General features: G+C 42.7%; 1 protein-coding gene across 2 annotated transcripts in view; it reads left to right on the plus strand.

Moving 5' to 3' along the window:
* CA8 (carbonic anhydrase 8) overlaps positions 1 to 12,660 on the plus strand; it is an 85,443-nt gene that overhangs the window by 49,786 nt on the left and 22,997 nt on the right. For both annotated transcript variants that reach the window (XM_025265364.3, XM_006047760.4), the window contains exons 4-7: positions 964 to 1,059; positions 6,255 to 6,317; positions 7,796 to 7,844; positions 8,541 to 8,653. In XM_025265364.3, coding sequence (XP_025121149.1) covers positions 964 to 1,059; positions 6,255 to 6,317; positions 7,796 to 7,844; positions 8,541 to 8,653 — 321 coding nt within the window. The remainder of the gene's footprint in view (positions 1 to 963; positions 1,060 to 6,254; positions 6,318 to 7,795; positions 7,845 to 8,540; positions 8,654 to 12,660) is intronic.

A 12,660-nucleotide genomic window follows, 5' to 3' on the forward strand; every position in this document is an offset into this window, starting at 1 on the left:
ATATGGACGCTAAAAGGACAAGGTGTCTGAATTTTAGTGTGTCTTTTTGGATGAATTCTTAAATGAGGCAGTGTTTTCAGGAGGTAAGTAATTATAACTTGATTAAAATGTAAAGCGATGATTAGTATTTTCGGCAGAAGGTTTACCTAACTACTGTTATACTGAGAACCTCAACGGCCATTTGATTTTAACCAGGGAGTTGAATTTGGCTTCTTGTAAGTGTTTTATCAGCCCTGTAGAAGCAAGTGCGTATTCTAGATAAACCTGGAAACCACAGAGCTCTATAGGTCTAAGAGTGAGAGAGTCCTCTAGAGTATTGTTTGACATTCCTTCACAGATAAAATTTTATCTGCAGTGCAGGAAATGGCCTTTTTTAAAAAAGAGCTCCACATTGGCATTCATTACTTTACCATGCTTTAAAAAATGATGCAGTGCTTTTCATAGGATGCTATCTCTACATATTCTTAGAAAGTTAAACTAATTTACAGAATGTGAGACTGACTTTGTGTCATTCTTGATGGAGATGGTGGGTGACACAGTCCTGGAGTGTATAGGTACTAATCCTGTCAATGAGTTCTCATGTTTTTGACCAGACCTGGAGTTTCATTTCAGGAAGAGCCAGAGGGGATGTCTCTAAGGAAGGCAATGAAATAAATTTGAAATCTGCAAGTCCCCTCAGATGTACTAAATCAATTTGAAATCTGCAAGTCCCCTCAGATGTACTCCTGATCAGGACAGAAGCAGAACTTGAGAGGCACTGAGCCCTGCTTCTGTTGAGAAATAAGAAGGAAGGAATTCACACAGAGAACCGGGATTCAACCAGTCATCTCTTTGTATCTGTCTGTAATGCTGTTATTGCATACCATACCATATGGATAGGGTCAAGGAGAAGTTGATATATCTGTTTTCCTGAACAGAAGTGCCTTTAGTAACGAGGTTGCCTCTCTGTCATTGCTCATCCAGCTCCACCTGATCCACTGGAACTCCACCTTGTTTGGCAGTATCGATGAGGCTGTGGGGAAGCCCCATGGAATCGCTATCATCGCTTTGTTTGTCCAGGTAAACGGTCTCCTGTTAAGATTACTACATTGTTCAGAGATGCTTCTTTTCTAATTCATTGTGCAGAAGGTTTTTTGTTCTCTTTCAGTTTTACTACTTAGAAAGGACATTAAGTGCTTATACAGAGAACATTGATAGTTTAAATATAGAAAACTTGGGCTTCCCTGGTAGCTCATTGGTAAAGCATTTGCTTCCCAATACAGGAGACATAGGTCAATCCCTGGTCCTGGAAGATCCCATTTGCCTCGGACCATCTAAGCCCGTGTGCCACAACTATTGAGGCTATGCTCTAGGGCCTGGGAACAGCAACTATCGAGCTCATGTGCTGCAACTACTGAAGCCCGAGGGCCTTATAGCCTGTGCTCTGTAAGAGAAGCCACAGCAGTGAGAGGCCTTCGGACCACAGCTTGAAGGTAGCCCCCACTCAGAGTAACTAGTGAAATCCTGTGTGTGGCAACAAAGACCCAGCACAGCCAAAAATAAGGAAATAAAATTTAAAAAAAGAAAAAGAAAATGTGGTCTTTGTGGATCAAGTTCAGCCATATTCACTGGTAGAAAATGGTTCAGTGTGTTATCAGAAATTTTCTTCAGAATGGCATTCAGAGTCATTGGAGAAATGAATTAGAAAATGTCTCCTAAAGGCAGAGTTCATTTTATTAATGAAAAAGAATTTCAGGAAATGTTTTTGGACTCTGCTTCACTGCAAAATCTAAGAAAAGTCGATAGTATAATTGTGCAGTAGATTCCTTTAGCTATTTGTTATGAGTAATTTTTCTTCTAAGGTGATTGCAAGAGCCTTGTAGAAAAACACAGATGAAATAAGACAGGCAAAAACCTTGGTGGATATAGAGTTTAGATATGAGCTCTTTGGTGGGCAAAGAACATTATATGCATTGAGTGAAATATACTCCTGGAGGAGGAAATGACAACCCACTCCAGTATCCTTGTCTGGAGAATCCCATGGACAGCCCTGGTGGGCTACAGTCCATGGGGTCCCAAAGAGTTGGACACAACTGAACATCTAACATACTTACAGTAAAATGTACAGATTGGACTGTATGCTTTCAAAGGTAAGATTTTAATTTAGTTTTTCAGGTGACTCTTTTAAACTTTGTCTTATCATCTTCTTGATGCAATAAAAGATTTAGAGCTGAAAGAGACCCTGGAAGGGGTTCCCAGGTGGCTCAGTGGTAAAGAATCCTCCTGCCAGTGCAGGGCATGAAGGAAAATCCACATTATCTATGTGATGATGCCTTTCTCAGGAAAGAGCAATATCACAGAAACAGCACAGATGTTCACGGAAGAAAGAAGGGCTGATCCTGAGTGTCAGCTGAGGCAGAGAGGAAAGGACCACATCTGGGGCCTTGCACTTAGGTCAGAGGCTGGGAAAGCGGAGGGGAGGGTGTCCAGGCAGTGAGGATGGACTTCCCTTTAAGAAACTTGACTCAAAGACAGAAGGGGTGATAACTAGCGATGATGTGTCCAGCGAGGTTCAATTTGTTTCATTCTGAGATCTGAGATGGGCCTGTGTTTTTATTCTGAGCAAAAAGAGCTAGTGCAGGACTTCCCTGGTGGTCCAGTGACTAAGACTCTGCACTCCCAGTGCAGGGGGTCTGAGTTTGATCCCAGGTTGGGCAACTAGATACCGCATGCTGCAATTGAGAGTTTGCTTCCTGAAAAAAAATAGATCCCTCATGCCACAGTGAAGATTAAAGATCTTTCCTATCCCAACTAAGACCCAGTGTAGCCAAATAAACAATTACACATATTAAAAAAAAACAAACTAGTGCCGATATAGTTTGAAAATACTGCAGGAAAGGAGATGATTGATGCAGAAGAGCCCCAGAGGAAGCGGGGGGTGTCGGATGAGAGTTTATATGGATGCACTGACCCCGGATAGGAGGGGCCCCACCCTTTCTCCAAAACAGAGGGCTAGGAGGAAAGGGTGGGCACCAACGGCAAGCACGTTTAGGTGAAGAAAGACAGGAAATTAGGGGAGTTCATGCCTGATGACCTGTATTATCTCCCAGACACGCACAGCAAAATTATTTATAGAGCAGAGGAAATGTGGGTGTGGGATTGAGTTTTGAAATAGCTCAGGAGGTGAATGACAACAGACTTGACTGTCAGGGTGGGAGACCGGCTTGAAATTGGACATCACAGACAGTCTAGGACAGCGGACAGTGGGCTAGTCTCTCCATCCACCGCGAGGAGCAGAGAATTCTAGCAAATTAATTGTGGCATCGATGGGTTGCAGAGCAGTTGATTTAGGAGGGCAGAGGGACTAGAGGATGGAGAGATGTCTTCCAGGGTAGGCAGGAAAGGAAAGAGACAGAGCCAAGAGGGACCCCAGGGCTTGAGTCCTTGTGATCAGTGAATAGGAAGAGAGAGAAGAGAGGAGAGGGATGGATGGGTGGGCAGCTACGGTCAGAGGGGATGGTCTGTGGAGTTGTGGGTGTCAGGGTGAAAACAAATCCAGGGCACATTCTCAGGATTGGTTGACAGAGGTGGGATGGAGCTGAGGGACATGGAGTGAGGGGTCAAGAGAGAGGCCAGGGAGGGCATAGGTCACACCCAGGGATGCTGAAGTCCTCTGGGGTGACTGCAGGAGGGAACGACCATTGGTTATGACCAGTGGATCAGTGAGTGATAGTGGAGCAGGATAGCATGCAAGGAGGGCAGTCCACTCAGAGGGGGCTGGCCTTGGGCTTGTGGAACAGAAGACCCATCAGAAGGTAACAGCCAGGCACTGGCCAGAGCTCTTAATCTCATCTTTGAGGGAGGCTGCACAGTGTCCACTCAAAAGGCTTGGAGTGAAGACCTTGAGCAGATCCAAGGGGTTCACAGAGACCAGGAGGTGTCAGGGAGCTTGTCAAAGATGTGGCATCGTCCCATTCCAGAGGGTGTGGTGGGAAGTGAGGGGATTAGCCGTAGAAGTTGAAAGATTCAGGGCTTTGCAGGGCTGAGGTTCTCCAAGAGGAGACTGACGGGAGGGCTGGCATTCTGGGCAGTGGTGAAAGGTGGCAAAGGGCAGAGGTCAGAAGTTACCCAGTTGCGGGTGGACTCTTGGCCCCAGCTTGCGTTGTCACCCACACTGTTGTAGGATTTTAGGGACTGGGCTGTGCAGAGCATCATCTATATTTTCTTTTTGGCGGCTGTAACCTCTTCAGGCAGGACTTTGACAAAGAATGGAAGGAATGAGATGGAGCGATAGCTGGAATTGGCTGCAAAATATAGTTATGTCCGCAAAGTATAGAACCTTTATAGATAGAGGCAGTCATAGTTATTAAATGCTGTATTTGATGCTGTGTAGCATTCTGAGTAAGAGTGATCTGGGTAATAATCACTGAGTTTCGATGCACCGTGCCCTATTCTAAGGTTTTTGTTTGAGTCTTTTTTTCAACTCCGTCACTTTAATCCTCCCTGCTGTATAGAGAAGAAAGCTGAAGGACAGAGAGGTTAGGTAAACTTGCTCAAGACTGAAAAGTGAGTCAAGGTCGGAACCCAGCATCCAACGCAAGTGACCTTGTTCCTGGGCCACTAAACTGTGTGGCCTCACAGTGTTCAGACGTGGGCTGTTGAGAGAATTATGCTCTGATCAGAGATGCACGAAGTGACGACAAAGCCCACCTGTGGGTGTAAGCATCCAAATACTACATTTTGCTTAAACTAATACAACAGAAAGCGGAAGTGTTAGTTGCTCAGTCACGTCTGACTCCTTGCAACCCCATGGACTGTAGCCTGCCAGGCTCCTCTGTCCATGGAATTTTCCAGGCAAGAATACTGGAGTGGGTAGGCATTTCCTTCTCTAGGTGATCTTCCTGATCTAGGGATTGAACCTGGGTCTCCCACAATGCAGGCAGATTCTTTACTGTCTGAGCCACCAAAACAGCAAAGGAGTCTGTTTTTCCCTGAAGGTGCGGTGCAGGCATCTGCCTACAGGTCCACACTTTGACACCAAGGAGTACATTTTGCCTAAGAAACACACACACACACACACACACACACACAGAGTAACTTAAGAGAATTCATTTTCTGTTTCTAGAGCCTATCTCAGGAATTGCAAACACTTGGAAAATATAATCTTGATTATTTGGAACGCATTGGCCTGTGTTAGGTTGTATGAGTTTCCTGTCGCACCTCTTTCCTTTGATCCCCTTTGACCTAGTGTTTTTCCAGGTTGGTTCACAGTGGAGAGAAGCAGGGCGTGTGAACATGGTGGCAGCTCTTGTAGGTCCTTGTGAATCATTCTCCAGAAATGTATGTGCAAAAGGAAAAGCAAAGCATAACAAGGATTGTTTATCTGATGTTATAAACGGCCTCTGTTGTGACTGCTTTCCATTAGCATGGACGGAAACTGCTGAAACTTGACTGAAAAGTAGAAAGGAGATTACACTTATAATTTTTAAAGTTAGAGTCAAGAATACCTCACATCATGTTCTTTTTAAAATCTCAAATTCCTTGGGACATTTTATGCACTGAAAATATGTAATGATATATAATGCTTTAAAATAGAAAGCTACAAACAGCATATTCTTTTTTTTTTTTTTTTTGAAGGGTAAAGCAAAAAGTTTATTGAAAAGAAAAGTACATGTGGAAAGGGCCTTGGGTGAACTCAGAGAGAGTTGCCCAAACAGCATATTCTTATTTAAGAATAAATAGGTGATTACAGAGTTATGTCCAATGATAAGAAATAAGTGTCTCAATTTCAGTGACTTTAGCATATGAAATCACATACTTATTTTTTGGAGTTAATAAAAATTTTTCAACTTGATACAGTCATTATAATAATGATCTAGAAATGCTAAAAGTAAAAATAGAAGGCTTTGGGCATGTGTGAATAATTCTAATTTAGAAATATCCTCAAAACTTTTATATTACAGTGTTATGTGATTAGATATATATATATAAACATAAATATGTTAATAAATATATAAATATAAATGTGTAGGACAGTGGGTAAAATCTATACCTAGCAAGGTAAATTTAGAATAGATTCTTGGAAATGCCCAGGAACATATCTAATACTTTCTTGTACTTTAATTGCCTTTAGTAGATGTTGACCTATTTATTAAGAAGTAAGTCTTGTATTCCCAAGAAGGACTTTCAGGTGAACTTGAACTTCACTTCAGTTGGTTATTTTACTTACGTATTTAAATGCTTAGTAGCCATGGTTTATACTTTATACATTGCAGATCGGAAAAGAGCATGTGGGCCTGAAGGCTGTGACTGAAATCCTCCAGGATATTCAGTATAAGGTAAGTCATTCTCTAAAAGAAAGTAAAAATACTGGTTAGGTAAGAGCCTTCCATGTCTATCCTCAGGCTTGGAGATTCCCTAAAAGGACTCAGACAAGCTGTTAGTCTCCTGGTTGTGGTTTATTCCAGTGGAGGGATACAGAGCAAAAAAAGTCAGCACAGTGAAAAGGTGGATGGGGCGCAGTCCTGGAGAAACCAGGTACAAGCTCTCAGACGTGCCCTCCCAGTCGAGGCGCCTGCGGGCACAGCTGGTTCTCCCAGCAGTGATGGCACAGCACTTGTGAAGCGCTGCCAGCCAGGGAAGTTTACCCGAGCCTTGGTGTCCAGGGATTTTATTGGGGGTCAGTTATGCCTGGGCAGCGCCTCAGGGACTGACCTCAGCTACGCTGACTCCAGCCCTCCACCCCACCCTGAGCAAAACCAGGCTTCCACCATAAATTACTTTGTTGGGGTAAACTTGTCTGGTCCAACTGGTACAGCCTGCCCAAGGCCTCAGGCACACAGAGCCACTCTTATCAGGCGGCTTATTCCAAGGACTCAGAGACGATCTCCCAGGAGGCAGCCAAGGGCTAGGCTTGAAGACAGGACTTTTTGGGGGGATTGTTTAGGATTTGAGCAACCCAGGCCTCCTCAGTACCTCTTTCTGCCCTCTGGATATAGGAAGGTAGTGTAAATGAAGGAAATAAAAATTGTGGCGACCACACTTTAGAGTATTTATGTGAAAAAAGAAGCAACACAAGCTCACATAAGTCATAAGATGATACCTCCCTGAGAAGGTGGCTTAAGGTTGATTTGCCCCAGTGGCTCAGCAGATAAAGAGTCTGTAGTACAGGAGACACAGGAGACCCAGGTTCGATCCTGGGTCAGGAAAATCTGGAGAAGGAAATGGTGACCCACTCCGGTATTCTGGAGTCCATGGGGTTGCAAAGAGTTGAACACGACTAAGCAACTGAGCATGTACCTACTGTGCTGCCAAGAAGGTTAGAAACTGAGAGCAGAGTTTCAGGAGGAAAGTCATTTCTAAAGACTCCCTGGCTCAAGGCCCACATCTCTACTCCAGGAGCAGGAAAGGCAGTGACGAGGGGCAGACAGACACTGGACGGACAATTTTAAGTTTCACACCAGGAATTATAGGGAAATTCCTGAGCTGTGGCCATAGCAAAAACAGTTACAGACTCAGAGCAGGAACGTCCTGTTGGAACCAAGCCCTGTCACTCCAGTGAGAAGACAGATTGACACACCCACAAACCTGTGGGGTCTGGCATTCAGAAAAGACTTCAGGGCTTTCCCTGGCGGGTTCGATGATTAAGGATCCATGCTTCCACCACAAGGGGCATGGGTTTGATCTCTGGTCAGGGAAGTAAGATCCCACATGTACAGTGTGGCCAAAAAGAAGACTTCAACCTCGATTTTTAGTGCTTATAAATGTTCTTATTCTAAAATTTTGTGTTAATGTGGGGTACTTTTTTTTTTTTCAGGGGAAGTCCAAAACAATACCCTGCTTTAATCCTAACACTTTATTACCAGGTAAGCATTTATTGGGTTGCATAGGGTGAATTTTAACTGTGGCTGTGACTGCATTGTTTTTCTCAGAATATACACAACTGTATCTTATGAGTTAGTAAGCTTTCTTTATAATTAATGTTCTTTGTAGTTGTTACCAGTTTCAGATTGTTCTAAACTTGGGAGTAAACTTTTTGAGATAATAAACATTTTACCACTGAGCTTCCCTGGTTGCTCAGACAGTAAAGAATCCACCTGCAGTGCAGGAGATGAAGGTTTGATCCTTGAGTTGGAAAGAGCCCCTGGAGAAGGGAATGGCAACCCACTCCAGTATTCTTGCCAGTATTCTGTCCAGCCTGGTGGGCTACAGTCCATGAGGTCGTAAAGAGTTGGACACAATTGAGCGTGCACACACACACACACATCTGGTATAGTATATCAAGTGTTTATATATCTAGTTTATATAACCATATTTAAATATGTATAGGAATTCATTGATACAAAATCACTATAAATAATAGAGGATACACCATGTTCTCTATTGATTGTTTTCTTCATATGATTAGTTTTAAAATATATATGTGAGGCTCCAGTTTAAAAATGACATCTGTCTGAGACATGTTATCTGGACGGTTTGTAAGTTTGAAAATGATTGTTGGACTCTTCCAAATTATTTTTCATTAACTCACCTTTCCGTGATTGGTTCATGCGGTGGCACAGACCCCTTGCTGCGTGATTACTGGGTCTATGAAGGCTCTCTCACCATCCCGCCCTGCAGCGAAGGTGTGACCTGGATATTATTCCGATACCCTCTGACAATATCCCAGCTACAGGTGAGAGGAGGGCTTTAACCTTCCAGGACGAAGTTTTGCATTAAAGGGTAAATTTTCTCTCTGTAAAAGGGAAATGTCTGTTTCATGTTCTTGCTCCTTTCGGCTCAATTAGATCAGTCACATCTCTTCAGATAAAGTTAAATGTCTCGAGCCAGTGAAAGCAGTTGAAAGGTTAAGGATGAACAAAACCCAGCTCCCATTTACCATCTGTACTTTAAAAGTCAGTTTTTATAGAGTAAATAGAAGTCAGTGAAATACTCAAACTGTTCATTAGTCTAGTTACTGCTTCATGTGGGATTTCTCAGGTATTGGAGAGGAGAAAGTTCTTGGAGGTGAGGTGAGAACACTGGTTATTTCTGTAACTCACACTCAGGCTTTGTAATAGCTCTTTCTTGGCTTGTACAGGAAAATTCTGTATGGAGAGGGTGGGGGACCTAGAAAGAATGCCCTGTAAAGTTCTGGATTGTTCTCTAGCCACTGTTGGTCTGCTGTCCCCTACCTTGGGTTCAGCATAGGTGCTCTAGATGCTAATGCAGCGTGTGAGGCACCAAGGTGAATTGTCACTGGGATGTCACTGGTGGGGCAGGATGCACGGTCACTACAATGTGTTTCAACATTGATTTTGATGTTATTAGTATCATAATATTTGATACTAAATGTACCATTTGTTAATGCTAAGAAGACAGCATTATTAATGATCACTCTCAAAAGACTTAGGCAATATGCTAAATAAATAAGCCAAGTTTCCTTTAGAAATTCTTTACAAACTATTATACCCCTTATATTTTATAACAAGTTCAAGTTTATTCACTATTCAGAAAAGCTTTCTTTTGTTTGTCCTTAAATCTTTAAAACACCTCTTTCAGCTCTGAACAGTTTCTTCTTATTTCTCTTTTTCTGAGGATTGATTTTAAAAGATACCCATTCAGCATCTTCATTGTTTCATTATTTTAGAAGCTTTGATCACACCACCTTTGGGCCTTCCTGTTTTTAATATGACAAATCCCAATTCCTTTATCTATTCAGTCTTTTTTTTTTTTTCTTAGAGAAACTATTCCTGAGTGCCAACCAGACACAGAGGATCCAGAGATTAAAACACAGTGTTTATTCTTAAAAAGTTCACTGTGGAGTTGAGGAGGCAGATGTTCATACAGGCAACTATGTTGTGTCATAAGTAAGGAGCTCTGGAAGCACATAGGGTGAAAACCCAGTTCAGACTGGAAGGTCCAGGGAATAACTCCTGAAGAATATTAGGAGTGAGTCTGTTAAAGGAGAGGGAAGAAATTAGAAATTTGAGTTGAATGTTAAGAATAGAGGTTTGGACTAATGAGATATAGATGAAATTTAACAGCAAAGATGGTAGCTGCTATAACAGATATACTCCAAAATTTCAGTGACTGGGGACTTCCCTGGTGGTCCAGTGGTCAGGACTTCGCATTCCAATGCAGGGAATATGGGTTCTCTCCCTGGTTGGAGAGCTAAGATCCCACATGTTTCAGGGCTCAAAAAACCAAAGCATAAAACAGAAGCAATATTGTAATAAATTCAATAAAGATTTAAAAAATGGTCCACATCACAAAAATCTTAAAAAATTTTCAATGACTTATCACAGTAAGAATTTATTTATTTTTTTACACTCATAAAATCTAACAGATGTATTTTTGCTTCACAGTCAAGGCTTTTCTCTGTGTAGCCACTCAGGAAATGGGGTTGCAAGATACTCTGCCATCTTTAATACCTCTCTTCTCTTAGGTGTGGGCATATAGTGAACAGGAGGGGAAAGCGTGTGGAGGATCTGAAGGGAGACTGCTTTCTAAAGACTAGACTGAGAAATGGAGAACACCATTTATGCTTCCATTCTATTGGCTGGAACTTAACCCATGGCCGCATCTGGTTGTAGGGGAAGCTGAGAAGTGAATTCTAGCTTCATGTCCAGGAAATAGAAATGGATTTGATCATCTGTTCAGCTCAAGTTGAGAAAGACAAGAGAGCCCAGCTGAATGTAAAACCTCAGTGCAGATGGAGGAGACAGGGAGTCAAGGGCTTTCCCACAGGCCTTGGGGACAGCCAGGAGGGAGTGATGTCCTGGGATCCAGGACAGGAGAGAGGATTTCCAAGTTGTGGAGAAGGGAGGTAAGCAGTGACAAATGCTACAGAGAATCTAAATAAGATGCGTGCAGCTCATGCAGGTAGAAAATACAGTAAGTCCCCTACATACGAAGCTTTAGGTTGTGAACTTTCAAGATGCGAATGAGGTACTGTACTGTAAGGTTAGAAATGTTTTCTTTCTTGTGTTTGTTTATGTATTATTTCTGTGAAAAGTATAAACCTATTATAGAGCAGTACTGTATAGCCAGTTGTATTAGCTGGGTATACCTGGGCTAACTTGGTAGGACTTAACAAACAAACTGGACTTACCAACATGCTCTTGGAACAGAACTCTTTCCTATGTAGGAAACTTACTGTAACTATGCTTTATAAACATATGCCCAGGAGGCCACTGCTTGATTCTCACTCTTCACTCTTTTTTTAAAGTTAATTCCATTTATGTATTTTATTATTTTGTCTGTGATGGGTCTCTGTTGCTATACATGGGCTTTCTCTAGTTGCAGTGCAAGGGTTTCCCATTGCAATGGCATCTTTTGTTGCAGAGCACAGGCTCTAGGGTGCTCGCGTTTCAATAGTTACTGCATGTGGAGAAGAAGCCAGTAGTTCTGGTTCTTGGGCTCTAGAGTTGAGGCACTGTAGTCGTGGCTCATGGACTTAGTTGCCTTTCGGCATGTGGGATTTTCCCGGACCAGGGATAAAACCCACGTCCCCTGCACTGGCAGGCGGATTCTTATCCACAGCCAGGGAAATCTTCACGCTTGACTCTTGTTTCCTGCCCCAGTGTGTTCACTGGTGGATCTTGGTGCTTCTCTGTTGCTGAGCTTTGGCTTCTGTTCTCCAGTATCATTCCTCTACCATCCCTTTCTGTATGCTGTTCTGGCTGCTCTAGGTCCACACCCCAGCCCATCCAGCCAGTTTGCCGTGGAGAAAGCCTTCATCTCTTTTCAGAGTTGCCATCATGCAAGAAAAGATTCATGAACAAGGAATGTCATTGCCAGTTAACTGAATCATTAACTGAAGTGAGATGTTTCTGTGGAGCACTGAGCTGAATGGGACCCCGCATAAGAGTTTCAACTGTGTTAGTCACAGCGGAGGGGTCAGACTGGCAGAGGAAGCAGAAGCAGCTCAGGGTCTGCAGTCACATTTGTTCAGCAGTTTAGGGGCAATTTTCTAAAAATAGGTCAAATCTTTAATGAAAAATAAACTTTTCCTCTGTAACCACAGTAAATGTCTATTTATTGAAAGTCAATTTGAATGAACCTGGCTGAGCCACAGAAAATTCTCAGTTCCACTTAGAATCCCACAAAGGATTCTCTCGCTAGCACAGTATTGGGGATGTTAACCAATAGTCTGTAATGTGATAATTTACTTCCATGTCATCCAGTAAATTATGCAACAACCCAGAGGCAACTCATCATGCCTTTTGGTCTTGCAGGCTTCAAAGGGAGCCTTGCTTTGTACCATCCCCCTGAGTGAGGTCAGTGACAAAGTCTAACCCTAACTCACTAAGTCGTGCTTCTCAATTACTGGGAAATAAGCTGTGTCTTCCTCAAAGGGAGCCAAAGCCAAAGGAATGTGTATTTGAAGGAATAATTTCAACTGCTCTTGGAAATGGATAACTTGCCAGTTTCTTTTCAAGAAAAGAAGATGTAGGTGCTGTTAGTGCAGAACTCCATTGCAGCATCTGTTCAGAGAGCAGGAGTGTGGAAATGGACACACACACACACTCACATGTACATTAAATTGCAATTTAGAGTGATTTAGGGGAAAAAATGATAATCTTAGGAGAAAATGAATCAGTTTGTCCTTGATTTGAATGTTTCACTGTTGCTGCTCATATAGTTCCAGAGAAAGCAGAGTCCAAAATAGAGAAGGTCCAGAGAGGCAGCAAAACTGAG

This window comes from Bubalus bubalis, chromosome 15 (genome assembly GCF_019923935.1).
Source record: "Bubalus bubalis isolate 160015118507 breed Murrah chromosome 15, NDDB_SH_1, whole genome shotgun sequence".
Classification (NCBI taxonomy): Eukaryota; Metazoa; Chordata; class Mammalia; order Artiodactyla; family Bovidae; genus Bubalus; species Bubalus bubalis.